This window comes from Lipophrys pholis (genome assembly GCF_963383615.2).
Source record: "Lipophrys pholis genome assembly, chromosome: 6".
Lineage (NCBI taxonomy): Eukaryota > Metazoa > Chordata > Actinopteri > Blenniiformes > Blenniidae > Lipophrys > Lipophrys pholis.
The window spans coordinates 8,332,188-8,357,471 of record NC_137629.1 but is presented as its reverse complement, the minus strand read 5'-3'; the positions used below and the strand labels follow the sequence as shown (position 1 = coordinate 8,357,471).

The 25,284-nt window shown below is 40.1% G+C and overlaps 1 protein-coding gene across 1 annotated transcript in view; it reads left to right on the top strand.

The window, feature by feature from the left end:
• The window catches only part of slit3 (slit homolog 3), a gene marked incomplete at its 5' end in the record, with an annotated part of 96,987 nt that overhangs the window by 46,055 nt on the left and 25,648 nt on the right, over positions 1–25,284 (top strand). The window contains 7 exons of the mRNA XM_080465538.1: positions 1,344–1,415; positions 6,890–6,961; positions 7,043–7,125; positions 7,788–7,868; positions 9,456–9,580; positions 14,107–14,204; positions 22,624–22,763. Coding sequence (XP_080321664.1) covers positions 1,344–1,415; positions 6,890–6,961; positions 7,043–7,125; positions 7,788–7,868; positions 9,456–9,580; positions 14,107–14,204; positions 22,624–22,763 — 671 coding nt within the window. The remainder of the gene's footprint in view (positions 1–1,343; positions 1,416–6,889; positions 6,962–7,042; positions 7,126–7,787; positions 7,869–9,455; positions 9,581–14,106; positions 14,205–22,623; positions 22,764–25,284) is intronic.

Genomic DNA, 25,284 nt, shown 5'->3' with positions numbered 1-25,284 from the left:
AAATTCACTTTTTTTCTCACCCTAATTTTGATTGATTACTGGATCTTCTGTCCTCCCAGTTGTTTATGTTGTCGAGTTTTTACACTGCGCTTTTGTCTCCTCTTACACTTTTCTTTTACAACCTTTATCTATACTTTTGTTCTCTTTTTTAACTTTTTTTTTTCACCTTAACACATCCACTTTTCACATACTGTGCAGGGTCTTTTTCTCCCTTTCACCTAGAAAACTGTCCCAATTTCACGTAGTTCAGCTGAGCATTGAGATATATAAAATTAAAGCAAAACAAAAAGTACAAAAAGGAAGTATTTCATCAAATAAGACTTGAAAAACTATAGTTATTTTGTTTTGCTTCATTTTCTATACAGAAGAGTCTTATTTTCTCATTATTTACTGCCAGATATGATATTTCTTTTCTATTGATTTGGAAAAATAGATGATTTGTAATGAAGCATCCTGAGTGACCTCTGAGAATGTGAGTGTCTTCTATAGGTATGATTCTCCCTTGTGACTTAACTTCATATCCATATTTAGCAAAATTATAATTATAGTTACAAGTACACTTTGAAATAGGTTTTCAAGCAGAAAACGTTTCTTTTAACATATCTGTCAGACAGCATTAGGCTTAATTTCTTTCATTATTGTCTGATCATCAGTGTTGATGATGAATTATGAAAAATTATTAATTGCCTAAAACTTCCTTACACGAGAAAACACAGAGTTATGTCCTCAAACGTGTGTCATTTAACATTTAACGTGTGTCACCCATTCCTAACTTCTTTTTTGGTTCGTTAGCTGTTTTCAAGGAGAAGAAATCCTCCCCTGGTGTGGGACTTTCCACAAGAATTAGCTTTTCCTCTGGCTCTTTAAGTCCCCCTGCCTAATTATTTACCCTGAACATGATGTAGCTTACTTCTTAATTTTCTGTCCAAAAGTGTCCTCAGTTTTTCTAGTTTTGGTAACCTTTTAAAAACAAGGCAGAAACCATGTCTCGCCATAGCTCAGAGCCAAGCACTCACACACAAATGAACCTCAAAAACAAGCATAAGATTATCATTTCACAGGGTTAAACTTTGTATTAAAATTGTATTTTCTCTTCTTAATGCTTTTTCTGCATGTCAAACTGTTCGTATTATTTAACCAGGGAAGGGTTAGAGATTAGTGCATGTAAAAATGCCACAGATAAAAACTGAATCTTGAGGTGGAACTCTTGTGTTTGACCTTGTGTGTGTGTGTGTGTGTGTGTGTGTGTGTGTGTGTGTGTGTGTGTGTGTGTGTGTGTGTGTGTGTGTGTGTGTGTGTGTGTGTGTGTGTGTGTGTGTGTGTGTGTGTGTGTTATCTCCCAGCATCCTGAGCTACAACCAGATCCGCTGCATCCCGGTCCACGCCTTTGACGGGCTCAAGTCGCTGCGCCTGCTGTGAGTGGCCGATCCACTATTCAACACTCTCCTCTGCTGGTTATATGACTGAGCTAAATCAAAGTTTAATCACTCCCCTGATTTTAGGCCAAGTGCCACGTTAAGAAATGAGCCAGTCACACAGTCAGTCGCTGTTTCAGGGCACTGAAAGACACAGAAGTGACAGTTTCTCATTCCTTTAATGCGCCCTCTTTCTGTAACTGGAAGCTGCCCTTTCTCCCTGGTGTCCCTCTACCTCTCTCTCTCTCTCTCTCTCTCTCTCTCTCTCTCTCTCTCTATCCCTGTCCCCATCTCCCTCTCCCTGCCCCCCTCTCTCTCTCTCTCTCTCTCTCTCTCTCTCTCTCTCTCTCTCTCTCTCTCTCTCTATCCAGTGTTTGATGAATTGACCTTCAGCCTCAGTTTCTCTCAGTCATCCATTTTGTTGTCCACCCTCTGTCTCACAAATCAACACACACACACACACACACACACACACACACACACACACACACACACACACACACACACACACACACACACACACACACACACACACACACACACACCTCTGATGCGTTCTGTACCACTACCTCCACACACACCACCATGAATGGAAACAAATCCGGCTAAAATAGAAGCAGAAACATTGAAATTCTCTCTCGTTTTCTCAGGAGAAACAATAAAATGCATTCATAGTGACGTGTTTTTGTAAATTTAAGTGGTCTGGATATTGAAAAGATGTTGGAAATGGATCTTCTGGGCGTGGCAGAGATTTATGGACGTGGAGAAGGGGGACGTGGTTGATGTGACAGTAGAGCAGGCAGGGGATGGAGGCAGGGGATTATCGGTGGTGACCTCTGACCCCGGGGATGGAGGGATGGACAGGTCAGCAGTCCATCACACGGCATAGACAGTCACATTCACACCTTACAGGGCAGTCAGTCACCAGTTATCTTGAGTAACAGGTTTTTGGATTGTGAGATGAAACTAGTGTACCTTAAGAAGAAACACATATGTAATCTCTTCAAAATAAAGCAACTAAGCCCATATTTGAGATGAGGTCATTTATTTTGTGAACTAAAATACCCTGAGCAATCTGACATGTATATTACAGATAACACAGTAAAAGAATGGAACACCACATTATCCCATTATGAGGTGAGAGGGTATTTTTCTTCAAGAATTCACTGATTATAAAACAACTGAAAACAAAGGATGTCTTTTAGGAACACTGTAAAACTGAACCCAGTCGTCCAAATTGACTAGAGATGGTATAAGTATTATTGAAAAACAATTTATATCAGGGGTTTCAAACATAATACAACACAACACTGAGACCTGAGCTGAGAATCAGATATAAATTATCATTAAACTTGGCTTAATGTTGAAATTGTAGTAGTTTTCAGCAGTAGTTGTTTGGTTTTGTTTAAAAAAATTTAAATTTTCATCTCAAATACTTTGCGCCACAGCAACAAAAGACAAGTTTAAATTTAAAGGTTATTTTTGCTTTTTTTCACCAGTGTAAAATGTGTTTGACATTCCTGCTCCAAATAGTTTGATAAAATCAGAATAAAAGAGACGCTATGTTCTTGTGTTCAGCCGTCATCACATTTGTGCAGTGGTTAGCATTGTTCCCTCACAGTGAGAAAAACCTGGGTTTGACTCCAGTCCTAGTTTCTGTTCAGATTTTTGGCGGTACCCCAGCTTCTCCCGACCATTCAACCAGCCTGATTGCTGACTGTAAATTGTGTTAGTGACTTGTTGTTTTCTTCATGGACTCATGGCCTGTTTAGTGTTCCCAACTCACACCCTATGTCAGCTTGAATAGGACTGATCATTTTAAAATTGCTGGATGTTTTATACACAATTTATTAGCCCTCTTGAAACAGTACTTCTCAAACTTTTTACATTGCCTACCATCTGGAAAAGCTTGAGCGCTGACCAAACAGAACATCCCGAACAAAGGAGACATGTTTACTCCCCTCAGATTATTTATTTATAATTTTCACCACCCACACTATAGAAAGAAATATAACAGGCACTAAAACTCTTCTTAACAAGGTGCAGCACGTCTTTATTTATCTAGTAGGCAAACTCAAAGTACATGAACCAGGCAATGAATTATAGCAGTTATTTTAAATATGACTTTCATTTGTCATGATAAAACATCAAGTTTTGCACTATTTTCAGAATGATAGATATTTTGACGTATCCACCTGGGATTAATAAAGTCTATTCTATTCTATTCTATTCTATTCTATTCTATTCTATTCTAATTGTACTTTTAAAGGATAATGTGTGTACAACTTTCCTGTTGGACCATTATAAGGAATTACAGTTGAGTATCAGTGACTTAGAATATAAAAATATATTAGAGAGTCGTCACCAAAGACCATCAGAAAAATCCATTTTCATTTTTTTCCTAAAGCTTATAGTTTTCATTGCCCAAAATCCCCTGAGATAACTTCTTAGTATATAGTTTCTTATGATGTTGAAGTCTTTCTGTGATTTATTTTAAAGGTGAATTATTACGCGTTGAGCTGTTGTGCATTAGGCGGCAGTAGTGAGGCAGGATAATATCCACTTTGCCTTCAGCCCTGTGAGTTTCTTTTTTAGTTTGTAAACTACCAATTCACTACCTATTCAGTCTGCAGGTCACCTCGTGTATCACTCTTAGCTCAAAACTTTATCTCAAGTATTAAATCTATAAAAATGTCACATAGTGCAGATTTAAGCCAATGACCTCACTGATACCATTAGCTTCAATTTGGAACTTTCTTTTCAAACGTTGTTGTGAAATAATGATCCAGGATCTGATGCTTTCACTGCTCCTTAATCTCTGCTGGCATTTCGAACTAAACTTTGGCCGCCTTTGATTGCTCATAAGGAACAAAAGAGATCTGCGTTTTGCCCTCTGAGAGGTCGGCTGTGTTTTTTTTGGCCTCGATGTATCGACTGTATCTTTTCCAAAGCTTTCACATTGTACAAAGTTCTTTCTTCCCTTCATTTTAGTTGATGTTGCTGTGGGGAGTAATCCCTCTCTGCCCCCGCATGGCAATGTCACTTCCTCATTACCCACAACCCCCTCTGGGCCGGTCTTACACAGGGGCTGTTAGGCCACCATGTATAGTGGCTGCACGGAAATACAGCAGCATTAAGCACAGATGCAAACACATTTTAAAGCACAGAAAGACTCACTGTGCACGCTGGTACAGACTGACCTGAACGTGCTCACACACACACACACGCACGCACGCACGCACGCACGCACTCACACACACACACACACACACACACACACACACACACACACACACACACACACACACACACACACACACACACACACACACACACACAAGAACAGAAGCCAAGGGCACAAACCAAAATGCACTTGTTCACACCAGCACATATCACACCCTGCAGTTTGTTTCTGTGTTGTTGTTTTTTTGTTTTTTTCCACACACACCCACACACAGCTGGGAATCCATGACTTCTGGACACATCACATTACATTTCGTGGAAGCTTACACCAACCTATAAACTATAAATACCACTTCCATCGATTTGCTATACCTTTTCATCCAAATTGGTGTTGAAGGGGGTCGGCGCTGATCCCAGCTGACTCTGAGTGAAGGCAGGTCGTAGGCAGGAAGTCCTTCACAGAGCAAACACACACTCACTTTGGGATTTTTAGAATCATGATAACTGGTAAATGGACCTCACTTATATAGCGCGTTTCAGCTGCGTGAACAGCCCCAAAGCGCTTTACATAGTTCATCACATTAACCCATTCACTCACACATTCACACACCAGTGGAAGCTGTAGTGATGCAAGGCACTGCCACTCCAATGGGAGCAATTTGGTGTTCAATGTCTTGCCCAAGGAAACTCCGGCATGTAGACAGGTGGAGATGGGATCACAGGTTTACCTTAAGCTGAAGCTTTTATTATTGTGAGGGGGAAAACAAACCAGACTACCCAAAGAATAACCCACACATGCACAGGGAGAACATGCAAACAAGCAACATACACAACATTGTTTTTGTGTGAAAATGCAAAACGTTGTTCCGTTTACATGACAACGGTGCTTTGAGCCGCTGAAAACACAACTTTTTGAAAACGTTTCTCAAGGTGGAACTCTTTGAAAATAAGATAAGATATCCCATTATTTATCTCACATGTGGAGAAATTTGCAATACTCAATGAAAACCAGAGAAAAACATAACTTTTCTGAAATGCTGCTACTGCTCATGGGCACTATGGCCATAGTCAGTAACTGTTCTGCACATGCTCAGTGGCTGCTCCGGGTTCCTCCCATATTCCAACAAAAACCATGGACCAGGGGTCCTTGAGCAAGACCCCCCCCCCAAGCGCTGCTCTGTGTGGCTGCTACCGATGGGCAGTCTGGGAAGAAATTTCCCTCTGGGGATTAATACAGTACTATAAAAAGATAAATAAATAGAATTACATCATTGTTGATGTTGAGAGCGGATTGTTCTCTGCTGCATGTGTGTGTGGTTTCAACTTGTGGCCTGTCAAGCTGACTACATTGTTTTTCAGGGTTTCTGCCATTTCTGTGTAAACGGACATGATGTTCAAAATATGAAACTCTTCTAAGACGCAAAAATGATGCGTTTTCACTTGAGACGTTGTTACGTAAACAGGACCTTCGTGTGTGTGAATGTGTGTGAATGTTTTTCTCTGTGTTTGTTTGGATGGATGAATACTAGTTTTAATTCTAGAGCCAAATCAAAACACATTCGTCCAGATGACTATATAAGACAATTTATATTCCTTTGAAAATAACTTTTTATTTTGTGTTGTTCCTCCATAAATTTACTATTTTCTATTATAGAGAAGGATGAGAGTACGACTGCTGCTGGTGAACCAGAAATAAGTTTCAATAATTTAGCTTGCAGCTGGTCAGCGTTCACCGGGTGGATTACCTCGTCCAAGTTTTTGGCAGCTTGTTCTCTTACATCATTAAGCTCTAATAGAATGGAGTTTCAGATGTGATGGTTAGTCATTCTCAGGCTTGTAAGTAAAGCACATTGATTTAATTTAAGCCTAAACCTTTGTAAAGCATCCAGAGAGACAACAGGGAGGAGGGATCACAAACTATGGGAAAGACGCATATTATATCGGTGACATCCAATAATAGAAGATGAATGTATGACAAGAGAGACAGAAGGAGAGAAATTCAAAGGAACAATAACGGTCTCCCTGTAGTATAAACCAAGAGCAGCTTAACTGAGAAAAGGATCCAGGGGTGACTCCAGCGAGTCCGACACGGAGGTTCAAGTGAGAAATGTTTAGGTCCGTCGCTTTAGGATTTCACTCTAAATCTAAACCAGTTCTGCACCAAGAGCAGCTGTCGCCAGAAAGAAGTACTTCATCTGCAAAAGTACAGAAAAATAAGCAGTGTGGTCAAAGAGACTTTTTTTCTTATTCATAACAAGATAATGATTAATATTGTTGCTGTTCTCTTCCAGGACTCTCCATGGTAATGACCTTTCAACCATCCCAGAAGGAGCTTTCAACCACCTGACCTCCCTGTCCCACCTGTGAGTGTCGCCTTCGTCTGTCTTCAACACGAGTCCCCGAGCTGTAAATATCCACCGCTGTGTTCTGTTTACTGTGTCCAGGGCTCTCGGTGCCAACCCCTTGTATTGTAACTGTGACCTGCGCTGGCTCTCTCAGTGGGTCAAGGCCGGCTTCAAAGAGCCCGGTAAGAGAAACATCAGTGATATCCAAGTTTGCATGTCTCCTTTTATACTTGCATTGTTCTATCATGTCGATATCAATAGTGGCTCTCGACCTGTTTTCCTTGGAATGTTTTATAGTATCAACAACTTATTATCACCATGGCCAATTCTACTGTGATTGAGTCTTTTAGAAAGGGAAAGTACTATAAAAAAAATGGAAACAAACACAATCTGCTTTATCCCAAACACTTATCAGAAACAGCCAGTGGTGGAAAAAGTAATCACATACTTTACTTGCTTGGAAGTACAGATAATTACTGGTATCTCCATTTTGGTAAAAAAAAAAAAAAAAAGACATTTAGGATCTTTACTAAAGTAAAAGTAAAGTATTACATAATCCGAAATATACTGGAGTTTGAAAATATGTATGAATCTCTAACTGAATTTATACATGCTGCATTTTAAAGGTAGGTTTTTCAGGTGTTGGTTGGGGCGGATTATATATGCATACCTTTATACACAGATGCTTGAGAATTTCCTGATTGACTTTAAAATTTACTTGATGACTTGAAAAGCCTTCTAAAATGTTTTTGTTTTTACTTGAGCCATAGTCAAGATGGAAGCTATTCTAAAGGGGATCGTTTGTATCAGGACCAGACTGTTGATTGATAAATTGTGCTTTTAGGCATTGCTCGTTGCACTGGACCTTCGGACATGGCCGACAGACTTCTTCTCACCACACCGCTCAACAGATTCCAGTGTAAAGGTTCGTTTTCACCTCTCCTTCATTTTCTACTCTTCACCTCTGTCACCTACAGGGGGTGTCAAGGTCATTTTACTTGAGAAACCACATTCATAATCCATAAATTATTTCCAGTTATTTATTGCAAAATGATTTGCAATAATCTAACAAACTAAGACTTATTAGTACTAAGACTAATAAGTCTTAGTACTTGATTTTTCAGGCCACGGAGGATCTGCAGTGTACAGTATGCAGCTTTCACAAACACATCCGATGTTGAAATGTTGCGTGTAAATGGAACCTCAGCGTTGTGTTATATCTGCTAATATGTTTTCATTCAAATTTCAAAATTGATCCCACTGAAATATTGTGACCCTGAGTAAACAAATGAGAAACAAGTCATTTTTATAGAAAAATTGCCATTCATGGTTTCTTTTTAATCGTAACTCTTTACAATGTCAGCTGCTGGGCCTGATTGGACATTCTTGTTGGCAGGTTTTGGCTTGTAAGGCACCTGATTGGCACCCCTGTTTTATGGTATAATGCAGAGTTTATAAACCTGATTCTGGACATTAATAATCCCTTGATTCAGAACATGCGACCAGATTACGTCTTAAACTCAATAACCTTCTCATCTGGATTTGGGCGCTGATACTTGCACTCTCACACTGTCTCAGGCTTTCAATTGTTTAAAATGTGCGTGATTATCCGAATTGCAGATCAGTGTTGACTGAAAAGGTTTGAAAACAACCGTCACTGTCAAAATGAGCAACTATTTACATCGCAAATTCAATCTTCAGAGACAGTATGACAGGAAAAGTTAAAGCGTTGGTGTCAGCTTGTGGTTGGAAAAACACTATTAGACGCAGTCAAATTATTTTAAATGAGTCACTCTGAGTTGCCTCAAGATGTCAGACTGTTAGATCTGCTCCATCACTAATGGTTCAAGCATTTTATTTCCAAGACTGTTTTCTGAGAACAGGACTAACACACCTCAAACTTTATCCTCTCTGGGTCTCCCTTGATATCTGTCCAGAGGGGAAAAGACCTTAGGACTAGACTTTTTATACAAAGAAAAAGAAGACATCTTGAAAAGTACTTTTCTGCTGTGAGACTAAAGGAGCTTGACGCGAGTATTGTTTTCTGCACGAGTTGTACAACAGGTTTTTTTTGGCTGGGAATAAGATTATAAACTGGGGTGAGGTGCTGACAATAAACTCGTAGCGAGGAGCAATGGGGATATTTCTCATCGTTGTCGTCACACTGAATCAGATCTCCTCTGCTTCTTCTTACTGTTTCGTGCATCAACTGCTGAAACAAATCACATTAATTGCTCTCCTAAGCACTTATTTTTTTTAACAGGTAACCACTTTCCCTCGCACACCATCCATTAAGTAAAGTGTGAGTGCTCTTCTAGCCCAGGATGACTAAACATGAATGTCTCTGGCACTTTCTCAGTCTTCTTATCATCTTCCCGAAGCATCAGTCTTCTTCCTCCAGCCGGGGTTCGCATTGGGCTGGAGGCAGGATCCACCGTGGACCGGTCTCCAGTTATTAATAACCCCCCCTCCTCTTCCTACTCTCATCTGTTCCTGCTCTTATCTTTTGTAGGTCCAGTAGATATCAGCCTGATGTCAAAGTGTGCCCCCTGTCTCGCAGCACCCTGCCAAAACAATGGCACTTGTGTGTCTGAGGCTACTGGGTCCTACCACTGCACCTGTCCGTACGGATTCAAGGTGAGAATCCAGCCACTCAAGTGCATAAAATAAACTGAAGAACCTGTTTTAAATTCACAGAAGGGTGTAAAGACACTTTATTATCTTGCATTTTTCATGTGATTGGATACTGAATCACATGAATTTAATCAAAGTCATTAGTTTACTTTGTTACAGCCCAGTTAATAAGTTATATCAGCTCTTTCATTGATTTATTACAGTTTTTACACGCATCAGCTCCTCCATTCTTTTTACAGGTTGTTGGACACATTTATAATCTCACCTTTATAAAATTTAGAATATAGTTTAGTAAGTGTAAAAGCAGCAGAAATCACCCCTCAAAGGTAACACATGTGATTTTTATTTTTATTTTAGTTGATCAAAATGCCTCTAAAAAACATTGCACACCAGATCTCATATGTCTGATTTGAAGAGAAACATTGGCGGAATATCAATTCTTACTGAAATAACACAAACATTTTAGAGCCTATTGGTAAAGTATCTAAATAGGATTTTATTTGACATGCGCAAATCTAATTTTGATCAGTAACCTCCTGTGATATGTGTTCCCCTTCAAGGCTGACCTCAGACCACAACTTCATTATCACTTCATTAAAACATCAAAAGAGTCAAACAATGTCATAAGGTCAAAGTTTGAGATACACCTGTGAAAAAAGGTCAGCAAACCAAAGTCATGGAAAGCCAGTTTAGGGAATCTCAGTCTCCGTTTAGCACCTTTTCACGTGGAGTAGATATTTATCCTCATATTTTTTTATATATATATATATATTTTGTTTTTATACGGACAAACCTTGACATCAGGCCTATCGTACCTTCATACCATCGTACCACCTTGTAGTAGTACTTCCATACAAATGCAATAAAACCTTATAGTAAATCCTCCTTATGATAAATAAATCCTTATAGTATATAGCAAAGATGTCGGACATAAGACCCGTGGGCCCGACCACAAATTCCTCTAATCGAGCCAAACCACCAAGCAAATAGAGGTTGGTTTTTTTTTTCACAACACTGAGCTTGTTGAAAACATGCAAAATCCGAGATGTTTTTTGGACATTTAACTGTGCAACAGAAGGTTTTATTAAAATTGGATTTATGTTGAGATTGTAGCCATTTCCATAGTAATTGTTTGGTGCTGTGAAAATAGAGACATTTTCATCACATATACTCCTCATCACAACTACAAACTTTAAAAATTGCAATTTAAAGGTTATTATGGCACCATTGTATCTGTCCCACCCACTGAAGATGAAATTAGGCCGTTGGTGGTCCCTCAACTAAAATGTGTTTGACCTCGCTGGTTTATAGTAGAGTAATGAATTAACATAATCATGGCTTCTATTTTGGGATCAAGGAGAGAGAAGCCTTACATGCTCTGAGATTACCAAAATTAAATTTGCACATGTTGAAAGAAACACAATAAGATACTTTCTGGATTCTGGAGCAAAGCTGAGAAAATGTTTTCTTTATTGATTAGGGGACGTCTCCACCATTGTTTGGCTTCACTGTAATCCGAAAGCATAGTGACAACCCACAAGCTTTTTTTTCTTTTCTTTTTTAAATTTATTTCTTTATTTTTTAATCTAAATGGCCATCATCTAAAGCCTCTGTTACATTTCAAAGCCTCTTATTTTATTTAATGTTTTAAATAAAAAAAGCTTCTTTTTTGAGGCCAAGGGCCATATAAGAGGGAAAAGGGATACTTTATTGAGAATAAGTTGCTTTAGTGAAAAGCATTCTTGATGGACAGGCCTGCTGCATAAGCCTGTGGCATTAGCCGTATTATCTGGCTTAGCTCTGGCCTTGTATGCATAATGTATTTACCTGTCCATCAATAGAGAAACAACGACTGTGGCTGGCTGCATTGAAATTACATATAATCAAAAGATGGAAAAGGGGACGTTTCTGTCAATGTACATGCTCGTGCATTAGGAATGATGAATAGTGAAAGGGCAATATGCTTTTGCATTGTGCATGCATCATGTGAGTGCACACCGGAACAGTGCAAATCTAAAGTAAGTATTTCATTGAAGATTTATTGTTTTATATGCATCTTGCTGCAGGTAAATGTAATGTTTCTACATGAATCTGCAACCTGGGAGTTAATCCACACATCTATAGTGTCCATTTTGGGCAGAAGTTACAGACAAATGCATGTTACATATTTTAAACTATACATAAAGCATGTGTGTGTGTGCACGCGTGTGTGTGCACGCGTGTGCGTGCGTGTGTGCTCAATACTCCACGATCGGTTTACCATCTCTTTGTTTCTAAGTGTATTTGTAGAGATCACTGGGTTCACGACTCTGAAGGAGGTTTGGTGTCTCTGTGTGTTTTAAAGATACACTGGAGGCTCCACGAGAGCACACACCTCGTAACCTGTTGGGCTTTTACAGGAGGACAAAGCCTTAGTCCTGCTTTAATTAAAACATCACTTGCCAAGGTCACAGAGTGGGAAACAGGGACCGCCAGAGTGCATGTGAGCCTGCGTTCCACAATGCCATCCGCTGGGACAACATTAATTAAAATGTGCTTGTCGAATCAAAGAAGGAGCAGCAAAGAACAAAAGAGGGAGAGAGAGTGAGGAGAAAGAAGACAGAGAGGGTCGAGAGAGGTGGAGGTGAAGGACAGAAAGGGAAACCAAATGTGTTAGAAGAGACATTGAGGGAGAGATGTAGAGAAATCTCAAAGGAAACAAATAGTGAGAATGAGGGAGCGGTAAAATGAATCAAACAGCAATAAAGTGTGAAGGAAACAATGAAGATGAATTGAGATTGGAAACGTAGCTTTGATCAGAGGAAGTGTTTGTGTTCGTGGCCGCAGGGTGGGTGGGTGGCTGGGTGCGTGCGTGCGTGCGTGCGTGTTTGCACGTGCCCTATATGTGAACCACTTCTGAGCTAAAGATGTTAATTCTGAACAAAAAAAAACATGTGATTGAAGCCACGTCTCAAAGAAACCAAGTTAATTTATATTGATATACTCATGTTTCCTGATGGGATTATTGGCTGTTGTTTTTCTGAGCAAAAGAAAAAGAAGTCCATTTGATCATCCATTTACTCTGCAGATTATCTTCTTTAAAGGAGTCATATTATGTAAAATTCCCTTTCTAAAGGTTTTCCAACAGTAATAATCATCCCCATACCTGGAATGACGCCACAGAAGTGAAGAAAGTCTGTCCTCTCTCTCCCTGGCTTGTTTCAGTTTTTACTACATGGAATACAATGTTTTTGAACCAACGAAACCATGTGAAAGTGTTGAAAAGCTGGATAGTAGGAGATCTTTAATGCACCAAAAACATTCAGAAATAGTTGAACCTAAAAAAGAAAAGAAGTGCTTGAACTAAATAACTTCAGCCAATAGTGAATTTAGAAACCTGCAAGAAAACTACTGTTCTCGTAAAGTTTTGTGGTTCGTGACTTAAAATTAAGCATAATCTCTGTATGGGTTCAGTTTAAATAGATAAATGCGTGGAGATGCTTGCTTGTGTGTGTGTGTGTGTGTGTGTGTGTGTGTGTGTGTGTGTGTGTGTGTGTGTGTGTGTGTGTGTGTGTGTGTGTGTGTGTGTGTGTGTGTGTGTGTGTGTGTGTGTGTGTGTGTGTGTGTGTGTGTGTGTGTGTGTGTGTGTGTGTAGGCTGGTTCCCTTTACACGAGCATGCTGTTTATTGAAACGCTGTCGCACTGGAGAACTTTTCAAACTGGATGGAATTTTCTTTAAAACTGGGTTTTCTTCACCCTCGGTGTAATCTGAGGCTCTCTCTTCTCCTTAGCCTATACAGCCTTAATATCACTAAGTAGCTCTGTGGTGGTCCTCAGAGATTTCAACTGTGATTTCACAAGAACTGGATAGACTGGGCCTGACAGAAGTAAGCCTTGAAGTCTTGACTGAGGGTGAAAAAAACCGGGGAAAAAAATATTTTTTGAGGCAGTTTTTTGAGCAAAATCCACTTCACTGCTTTAAGACAGAAAATGTTCTTGAAGAAACACTCATTTATACAGACAAATTGTATCGCACTCGCTAAATTCTGAATGAATGTTGCTATGCACATAGAAATCTGTGTCCGCACGAATCTAGTCACAAACACACACATACATACACACAAATTGAGATACACACAAATGCACAAATTTTCACACACACAGAAGTCAGAACGAACGCACACACACACACACACACACACAAACAAAAACACACGGTACTATCTGTGAATAAATCTAAATCCACTTAATTTGCTTTCACCACATCAAAATATGTATTCATACACACAAATGTTGTTACTTTCCGCACTAGGATGAATACACACTAAAGAAAATAGTTCACAGATACACAAAAAGCTCTATGCATGCACAAATCCAGATATATTCACTCAACTCCATCATTTGACTTTACTGTGATCACTCCATCTGCAACAATGCATTTTCTCTCTCTGCTAAAATCCTCTCCTTTGCAATAAAAAAAAAAAAATAGTGGGTGCAAGATTTAATAATCAGACATTAACTGCTTATTCTCGCCTTGTTCTTCCCTTTAGGGTCAAGACTGTGACATACCGATCAATGCCTGTATTAGCTTCCCTTGTTCTAATGGAGGGACCTGCCACCTTCAGCCCGGCAACGAGGACCACTTCAGGTACAGGAACATGTTTTATCCACAAACGTGTCGTCTGAATCTTTTTGTGTGTGTGTGTGTGTGTGTGCGTGCGTGTGTGCGTGCGTGCGTGCGTGCGTGCGTGCGCGCTGATATTATTTAAACAATCTACTTTATATAAATGACTGAGGGGAAATAGCAAGAAGAGAGCCATTTCAAAGAAGTCCTTGGGGAATCCAGTTAGGCTGTAGGTCAAACCTCATTGCCCTTTCTTCACCCCACTGCCTCCCTCGATTACTGGAGACATTTTAAAAACCCTCACCCTGGATTCTCATCTGAAGGGAAAATTAAGTTTACCCGGCCCCTAGAAATATAGGCAGCGTGATTAGAGTGGACAGTCTCGCTTCACCGGACAATACATTACCCACGATAACAACTTACTTTGACCTTATGATGCATTTTCCTGTGTGTGTGTGTGTGTGTGTGTGTGTGTGTGTGTGGGTGTGTGTGTGTGTGTGTGTCCATGTATCTAAATCTCTTTACATTTTGACATGAGCATCAGAACTTTCCAAATTTGCGGGAACCAAAAAGACAAGTGTCCAATACTAGTGTTCCACCAGTGTGTGTGTGTGTGTGTGTGTGTGTGTGTGTGTGTGTGTGTGTGTGTGCGTGCGTGCGTGCGTGCGTGCGTGCGTGCGTGCGTGCGTGCGTGCGTGAATCCGTTCCGAATGACAAGGTTTTGTTGATTTGCTTGGTTCTGAATGGAAACAGGTCCTTAGTGTATTTACTGTTTAGTTAAAATGAGAGGGAAGGGAGCGCCAATGGGTGAGTCAAATGATAAAGCTGCGTGTTTGTTCATGTGTTGTAAGTTAAGGAGGTTAGAGAGAGAGAGAGAGAGAGAGACTCCGTACAGAGTTTATCTAATGTAGATCTTTACAGTTATTGGCCATAATGTATTATAGTGTCACAGTATCGGAATGGCATGAATTTGTGTTCAGTTTTCCTGCAGTTAAGGTCCCGTTTACACAACAACGAGTACGAGTGTATCCGCAAAACTTTCTTCACTTTTGGGGGGTCCGTTTACACGACACAAGTGTGCGGATGCACTGTATCCGCAAAGTTTTTATACCAACTTCGAAGGTGGAAAGATTCACAGTCGTTATTCCCTCCTGCAGAGACTGCTGGAGGCTATGGGGCACTCTTACTGTGCATGCGCATCTCCTCCCCTCCTTCCTGCTCATCCAGTTGTAAACAAACATGGCTGCCTGGTGGTATGACTCGCGGTCCATATTCTAGTTTTATCGTCCATATCAGTAGTTTGATAGCCTCTGATGCATCATCAGTCCATACGGATGTCAGGTTCTCTCCATTTTCTTCACGTTTATAGTGTATTGTTCTCTGCACACATGTCTGTGTAGTTTCATTACAAAATCAAGCAATAGCGCCCTCCTGTGGCCCGGCATACTAACTACGTTGTTGTCTCTGTGTCCACTGCTGCAGTGTAAACACACTCCTTTTTTTAAATGGATTAGGTGTTGTCATGTGAAACTTTATAATGTAAAAAGGGCCTTAGTTTATATCAAAAGATCTGATCCGTCATTGGTTTGTTGTACTGGGATAGTCGCTGTGAATACATCCGACTATAATGTAAGTAATCCCCACTACTCATCTGTATTCATATGGATACAGCATACTGCACATGTAAGCTCCTTTCAAGGAAACTCTGTTTTACATTCATGCAGTTTCACTCATTCACACCTGGGAGCTGCCCAACACAATCACAGTGTTTGACTCGCAGCTGCTGTGCAGCTCCACTGGAAGCAGCGGAGGTCAAAAGCCTCTCGGCAGTTGAGGGAGAAGAAAGCAGAACGTCCTTCAATCCTGTGCCCAGCCGTCCTCATACAGCTGATCTTGGGACCCAGAGTTGATTCTCAACTCTCTAGCTCAATGGTCCATCAATTCCCTGAGAGATCTCTGATTGGCCAAAACTTTACAGTGAAGCAGACAAACGCTGTCATCAACACACAAACGGAGGAGCTTTAGAAATGAAAAGCGACGAGCAGCATTGTGATCTATAAATATCAACAAAGAAAGTGATATTTTTCAAGAAAAAGGTGTGCAGTTCATCATCATCCCAGTTGTATAAAACCTCCTGTTTGAAAAATACAATAAAAGATACAACAACCATGTTTACTGCAGATCGTCGTCATCTATTGTAACTTAAATATTTTGTTCCAATTTTTCTTCGTAATTTCTGATTTCAGCTGATTAATGCAAGTTACATCCTGAATATGTCATCACTCCAACACTGGTCAACACAGAGAGATACACACATTCACAACAGCAGTGCACAGAGTCTGAGCTACTTGCATAACGGATCGTATAAATGGTGACTCAGATGTAATATTGTAAGTTGATCTAACAGGATGCACTGACGACCACATCTGACTGGTGTACAAGACAAACACTCATAATTCATTTTATTGCGTTCGCCTTCATGAGTGTAGAATATTAGGCATGTGGTTCAGATCACATAACGTGCTGAGATGAGTTAATGCTCGTTGATTGTGTAGTTCTCTCCGTTGCTCGGCTTCCTTTTTCTTTCTTAGACCAGCAGTTAGCCTTTACGTCTCACGCCATTCTCGAGAACTGTTACAACAAAGTTAATAAATGTACATAAGCTTGCGGAAACAGAGCAATACATGATCGTGCTCAGCAATAGAAATGTTCAGAAAAAACACACGTGAACAAGATTCCTTGTTGGCTGCTTGTTGTGGATTTAAGTTTCCAGTCCGTGTGTGTGTGTGTGTGTGTGTGTGTGTGTGTGTGTGTGTGTGTGTGTGTGTGTGTGTGTGTGTGTGTGTGTGTGTGTGTGTGTGTGTGTGTGTGTGTGTGTGTCTGTGTGTGTGTGTGTGTGTGTGCGTGCGTGCGTGCGCCTCGCGTAACCTGCAGTGTGATTTTCTACCTCCCAAAACGTGTCTGTTTCAATGGTCTTTTAAAAGGTAGTAACACCTGGGAATTATTTATTTATTTATTTTTTGGGGACTTCATTATGAGAACATTTCTGTGCTGTACCTGTTTGTGATCAGTAATATCTTTGTTTTTTCTTTTCGATTGCTTTCGGGGTCTTAGTAAATCAGCCCCCTCGAGTCATGAATCAACCTGAAAAACTTTTTCAAACGATTTTGACTGAATGTAAACTGGAGAAAACCACTGCGCAACCATGTGACTCAGCATCACAAACAGCAACTATTTATTGTTCAGTTTGTGATTTTACACTTTACAAAGTGTTTCTCCACCTTCACCAATATTCATCAGTGGAGAAAGTGTCTAAATATGTGCGTCTCATTGTGTTTTTCTTTGACATGTGGTCTCTGGCACGCCGCCAAAAGAGTCACAAACTTAATGTTGGTAACCACCGTTTAAGCTTACTGCTCCACTTTCCACAAGACGACATCAAGGAACTCTAAAATAAAATAAAAAATCTTTATATATATATATATATGCTCAGCTGTGACCTAATATCTCAAACAGTGTGTAACCGCACCCGCACCGAGTCATGACTAATTTCTGTTGGATCAGGAAGCCGAAGCCAAAGTGTTGAAGTGATATTTGGGTGAAGAAGTGCGAGGAGACAAACTAAGTGGTGGCAGACCGCAGACCAAATGTAATCAAAACGCTCGACAACTGTTTAGAAATGGTTCAAATGAAAGACAGACTTAATGTTGTAAGGCATTTTAATGCCGAACTTTCTCTTTCTTTTTTTCTCCCTTTTTAACAAAACAAGCCTTTCTTCATTAAATTGAATAGAACCACATCAGATACACAGTTAAAGTCTCTGAAGCGCCACAGCTGCAGCTGTTCGTAGTTAAGATGCAAATCGATGTAAAGAATCATGATAATTCAGTTTTCGTTTAAATTACTGACCATGCTCCTGAGGTTACTTGAGGAGGAACAACAGAAGAATCCAGGTTGGTCCTCCAGAGTAGAAACTAGCCGAGGTTACGTTACAACAAACAGCATTTATGTGTGTGCAGGGGCGCTGTAGATGGCACCTGGCCACTTTTGCACAACTATTGTCATAAATATTTTCGTCCCTCAACCCTCTTAACAAGGCCTCCGCCCTTTAGAAAGCTTTGATATGCCTCTGGCCTTTACCGCCCTCCGAGGTAACACTATTAGGGAGCTCTTTACCCTTTACATGGTCTTTTTTAATGGCGACACCAACACAGGTGGATGGTGGAGCACTCTGAGGGGAGCACAGGCAGAGAGCAGGACCAAGCCCTTTGACATTTTAGGATGTTGTCTAATCAGTTTGTGAGACTAAATAAGTCCAATTAACTTTTTGCTTGAAGCAGGGGCACATTTGTCCAACTTTGTCATTTAAAAGTCAAAACTGGGATTCGATTAATGCTCTCTGACCATTGTTGTGTTTCCATTTTTGCTGTTGGATTTCTGACACTACGTCTTTGAGTTACGATCCATCCATACATCTTCTCTGCCTCTTGGTCTAACTGAGGGTTGCTTTGGGCTGGAGTCAGGTTTATTGAGGATAGGAAGTTAAACAGTTGGCCCAGCGTTAATCTACAACCTCATGGAAAAATTCAGTGACTGTAACAGTGAAATGTAGTTTTGGAACAGCAATCAATCAAAAAAACAGTGATGTCCCGTTAATTTCTTGATATGCTCAACACTGCTTCTCTTAAAGAATATGTGGTTACCACGGGTAAGATGTGAGATGTATTGTGGTAGTTTTCTGCTTCATGTTAAATGTTGTTGTTCCAGAATAATCTGTTAGAATATTAAAGTTCTCTATTTATCTGTGAGTGAAATACCGTTCTGGATTAATTTTCCTATATTTTGTTTGTTTCTAATAAGAACCCTAATTCCACTTGTACTTTGTTTTGCTGTTTTTTTAAGTAGATGACCCCTCATTATATCTAATATCTTTGTTAATTTGTCTCCCGGAGCAGCAGGTCTTAGATTACCTGCGAAATAAGTTGGAAAACTATTATTATTACACTGAGCTAATGAGCAATACACATTATTTGTGATAATGTCACAAACTTCAATAAACAGGCAACCATACTTCTCTGATATGTTCAGGCTGACTTTCAGAGCTGTTGATTCATGTTTAGAACCAGACATTTTTACATTTTTACAAATAAGTTAAACATGTTTGTCAATTGTCGACTTTAAATCGCTGTCCTGGTTTGGGTAAAGGCTTATAGAAGATGAACTGATGGATTATTGTAGCTTAAATCTTACCAACAAGAGATGGTCACTCTTTGTTTTGGACTTTACCCCTTGGAGGGCAGAGTCCCACAACTTAATATATTTTTAAGTGAGACTTTTTTTTTCTCAGCTGGCAGACAGATTGGGTGGGGGTAACAAATGTCAATCATGCATGGTGTGGGAAGAGAGAGCGAGTGAGAGAAGTGTTTGTGTCAGAGAAAGCCTGTGAAGCACCACCGTTAGATTAGATGAGTCAAAGTGAGTACGAAATAAAAAAAACAAAGAAGCAGGCGAACGAGTTGCACCAGTGCAAAAGAGTGAAATGGCCCCACATCAAGATAAGAGGAAGTCAGTTAAGTAACTCTACTCTTGTCAAATCACAGTTAGTGCAATAAAAATGCTGCATTATAAGTGAGTTCCTTGTATAAATTCAAGTTTGTATGCATTTAACAAACAAAAAAAGTTTGTCTTATTTTTTGTGCTCTTGAATGTCACATCACCATATTTTATACAGTATATGGCATTTTTATAATTTTTTCTGCAAAACATGAATATGTAAACATTAGGTCACTGTTACAGCTGCTATAGGAAAATACATTTTAGATACAGAGAGACAAGTAAACCTGAGAAAATACCTTTGCATTTATATGTGATTAGTGAAATTTCTATGTAATATGTGCATTCTTACATGTAAGTCTGGTTGAATTAAAATCAAGAAATAATTGTTAGTTTTCCTCTCACAGTCCAAAAACATGCATGTGGTGTTAATTAGTGACTGTCAGGCCCAATCAACCAGAAATGGCATATTTTTTTCATTATCCTCTCATAGAAGTTCCATCAACATTTCACCCAGAAACACAAGAAATGGTAAAAAAGCTGTAGTTTGTCTGTCAGGCCACTAGGTGGTGCTTTTTGTAATGAACAAACTCACATAGGCAGGCAGGAACCTATGACGTGAACTTTTTAAAAACAGTCCCTCTTCGTTATATAGAGCCACTCAGTGTCTGCTGTTGGTCTCCACTTACACAGATGATAATGCAGTAAATGTAGAAGGAAAGTCTATACAAACACTTCACTGTTATTGATCATGTACTCACATGTGCAGAAAAGACTGTTGACTGCAAGACTATACTGTGCATTTGTAGCACAGAAAAGTTGTTATTGTCTGCAAAGGTGCCGTTTTCTGGGACTTTCAACACTTTTGTTGTGTAAGTAAACAGCCAAAACTGAAAGAAAATTTTCACTTGGTCATGAATGTGTGTGATTGTTTGTCTTTCTGTGTTTGGCCTTTGCCAATTGTTGGCTGTTATCGACTCCTGTACCCCTCGACCCTGAACTGGATACAGCGACATAGAAGAAGACTTTTTTTTTCTCTGACTTAAATGTCTTTTTATCAAGGGTTTTTTTTTGGTGAAGCACTTTGCAACTTTGGTTTAGAGAAGCAGTGTATGCTAGTGTGTGTGTCTGTGTGTTAGCTGTCACTGACTTGTGTTGAAATGACCCCCCCCCCCCACACTTCAAGCTGTTCTATCCACTAAAAGCACAAGGACCGATTGAGGTGTAGGACTGTAAAACAAGGAGTGAGAGCTGTGAGAGAAAATCAAACACAACATTAAATAATTAATTAAATCTGTCATTAATTTATTAAAATTGGAAATATATATATATAAATGTGTCATTGATTAATTAAAATACCAATTCATTTTATGTAAAAGACTTTTAGAATTATTTCACAATTGAATTTAATTAATTAAATTATTCCATTGCCTAAATTTGCCTAAATTAAATAAATAAACAATTAATTAATTAAAATTGGAATTAAATATATAAATGTGTCATTAAATGTGTCATTAATTAATTAAAAGAGGAATTGATTTTATGTAAAAAAACATATTTAATTATTTCACTATTTAATTAATCATTTCATGGTCCGGTGTTGCACTGCTTCATTAACAAATTTTATCTGTCAAACTCGTGGGCGGGGCTAACGCTGATCGAGTCAAACCCATTGCTTTGGTCTGAAGAGTTTCTAAACATGACGACTCCGTTACTGGAGGATCTACAGGAACTTTAAAAATCTTTTCCTGAGATGAGCTGCCACAACAACATCCTGTGACCAAGATTCAAACGTCACCAAGTGAACCACTACAATGGATTCTACAGCTTCAAAACACGGCGGTTACATTACCGAAGGACCTGCAGGAACTTTGAGTTGGTGGGAGATGTTTCAGAGTGTAAAATATCTCTCACCATTGAGGTGTTCAACTAGCAGGACCCAGTCTTCACCTTGGGGTTTGTCGGTTGCAAGTAAAGGTTTGTTAAATAAAGTATCCAAGCCAACGAAGAGATGTAAAGTGTAGCAATTATGCGTTGCTAAAGGGACGTATTAGTTTGCGACATCTGGGACATAAAAGTTCTTCACCTGTCAGGTGGAAACAAGACGAGTCTAGAGTTTTACTGTGACGAAGGAGCAGACTTTAACGTCTGAGCCACCCAGTGTATCACAATATATTCACTTGTTCTACATAAATCCTTTATCTGGGATCGATCGGTTCTGACTTGATGTCCTTGGGAACCAATCAGGTGTAAGGATCCGCCCACTGACTTTGATGGGTGAGTTTGACAGATAAAATAAATTCAGGAACCAGTGCATGAAATAATTAATTAAATAGTGAAATAATTAAATATGTTTTTTTACATGAAGTGAAGTCATATTTTAATTAATTAATGACACATTTATATATTTAATTCCAATTTTAATTAATTAATGACACATTTGATTAATTATTTAATGGTATATTTATTTATTTAGATTTGGCACATTGAATCCTCCATAGGATGACGCTCCAGGAAGTTCAAAAAGTTAAATTTGTCTGTTGTTTAACTGCTAAATACAGTCATGCAGTGGGTTCGGCAGTGTGTAAAAACCAGCCCGGCATTCAGAATACAACCACTTGAATATACATCAAATGTTTTTTTCTTTTATTGGGGAATTTACGAACATTTGGAGATGAGCAGCTGATTGATATGTATGATTGATTTGATTTTAGGTTGTGCAGCAGGAGTGCACACCAGCCCAGTCGCCTTGTAATAACACATTTTCTCTCCCTGTGTGTATCTGCGTGTGTGTGTGTGTGTGTGTGTGTGTGTGTGTGTGTGTGTGTGTGTGTGTGTGTGTGTGTGTGTGTGTGTGTGTGTGTGTGTGTGTGTGTGTGTGTGTGTGTAGCTGTGTGTGTCCACCAGGTTTCGAGGGCCAGCGTTGTGAGATAAACCCTGACGACTGTGAGGACAACGACTGCGAGAACAACTCCACCTGCACTGATGGAGTCAACAACTACACGTGTGTCTGTCCACCCAATTACACAGGTATACACGCACGCACACACACTCATGCGCACGCACGCACGCACGCACGCACACACACACACACACACACACACGCACACACACACACTATTTCTACAACCCTCAGTGTTTCGCCCTGAGAGGCTGGGAGAGTCACAGGGTCCACCACCACCACTGCTCCACACATACACACAAAATCATATTTTCCACTTTACTGGACGGTGAGTTTGTAATGGACATATTCTCTACAGTGACCTGAAACTGTTCATGCAGGAGGTTTGAAGAGCAGCCACAAAGTGGAGAGAGGGAGGAAGAGGGAGAGAGAGGGAGAGAGAGGGAGATGGAACGACAGCAAAACAGCAAGAAGAGACTTACTATGACAGGGAGAAGGAAAAACAAACAGAGCTATGGAAATTGTTAAAAAAAAAAAGGGCCAGTAAAGGGCAGCAGGGGGACAGAAAGACAGAGATGAAAGCCGTAAGAAAAAGCAAGAGGGGCAGGAAAAAGAGACGGGCAAAGAGAAAAAGACAAAAAAAGATGAAGGCAAAAAGAGAGGGATGGAAAGAAAGTATGAGAGGGCTACAGAGAAAGTTTGAAGGGGCAGAATGAGAGAGCACAATGAGCCGAGGACAGAGGCCCAGCCACACCACCACGTTGTTTCAAGTAACCACATCGTTTTTGTCCGATCATCTGAAACCCGTCTGGTGTATTTCTGTGGCAGTTACAGCGCCACCTAAAGGCCTGGCATCTGTATGTTGTGAGCCGTGTTCATAGTGACATGTGCGCGGAAATCTTTTTAAGAACAACGGAGAGAAAAAAGATTGTTTTGGTTCATGTGAACAGTGCCAGAGTGTGAGGAGGCAGAATGTTCAAGAGGGGCAGAACAGAGTGATTTGAAAGAGACAAAGTGCTGCCTTAGTGGAGGTCAGCAAGTTGAAGCTAAACTGCTGACTGAGGAGTTAAGTTCTTCTGTTTGTGACAGTGTCCTCTAAGACACACACACACACACACACACACACACACACACACACACACACACACACACACACACACACACACACACACACACACACACACACACACACACACACACACACACACACACACACACCTTTGACACTGGCTGGATTTCAGTCACCACACACACTCAATGGAACCCACAGCATGTCATTATCGTTGTTGGCATAAAGAATCCTCACACACTGCCAGCTTCCCTCCTGTATACAGCTGCTACACACACACACACACACACACACACACACACACACACACACACACACACACAGGAACCCTGCTCAGCTAAGTGAACCGTGGCTTCATCATCAGGTGTCACATTAAGAGGACGGTCCTTCACTAGTTACTCTGCTTTCTCCAAAATCAGCAACTAGGACTTTTGTTTACACTAGGGAAGGAAAAATTAAAAAAAATATAAAGTTAATGTCACAAGGCCTTTCAAAACAGCTGATTTGTGGTTTCTACAAATTAAATGTCAAACCGACTTTTAGATGATGGAAAATGTATTCTGTGTGTAACTTTTGGTCTCGTGAAGTTCACGGGGGTCAGAAGAAGAAACTGCAACTACAGAATTCATGTTTGTATACATGAGTGAAATGTGTGAGGCGTTTTTAATTTAAGTTGGTAATTGACCTGTGGCTGAACTGGAGTGAAAAATGATCCATCCATCTTCCATACCTGTCATGTGGAGCCATAGCGGAGCCAATCCCGGCTAACACTGGGGCGACAGCCAGGGTACACCCTGGATAGATCACCAGTCCATCAGACGGCTGAACCTGAAACACACACACACACACACACACACACACACACACACACACACACACACACACACACACACACACACACACACACACACACACACACACACACACACACACACACACACACACACACACACACACACACACACACACACACTATTATAGCCAATGTAGAGCCACTAAGGAAGCAACTCAGTCTGATTTACTGAGATCCTGCATGAAAAGTGTTAAATTCATAGAATCCATTGTGCTTTCATGTGATTTTTTAAAGAATGATCCAGTCACATACACTTGTGATCACCATGAAGAGGTTGGAAAAGGTGCTGAGTGTACAGCATCACAAAAATATTGAGTTGGACGTGTTATGAAGTTGCTTAACCTTACAGCGCCCCGCCCCCCTGCAAACACAGTGCATTTACTCTGGTAAAGTCTGCAAAACAAAGTTGTGGTGGTAAAAACAGAAACAATCAGGAACAATGCAAACATTCTAAGATATAGTAAATGACGTGGCACAAAGAACCTTAGTGTTATCCATAAGAGTATTTCAGTCGATGTCAGAGACATGTTCATGCACATATTCATTGAAACAAACCCACAAAATGAATAGTGTGTATTAGTGTGTGCAATCCGTTAATGGATCCGTTTGCGCAGTGTGTTCATACAATGTCACTTTTGGATCCGTTTCTATACAAACAACTCTTCAGCAGATCAGACCTCGAGAGATAAACTGGCACTGTCACCTACGGGTCATTTTAAAGTCGCCG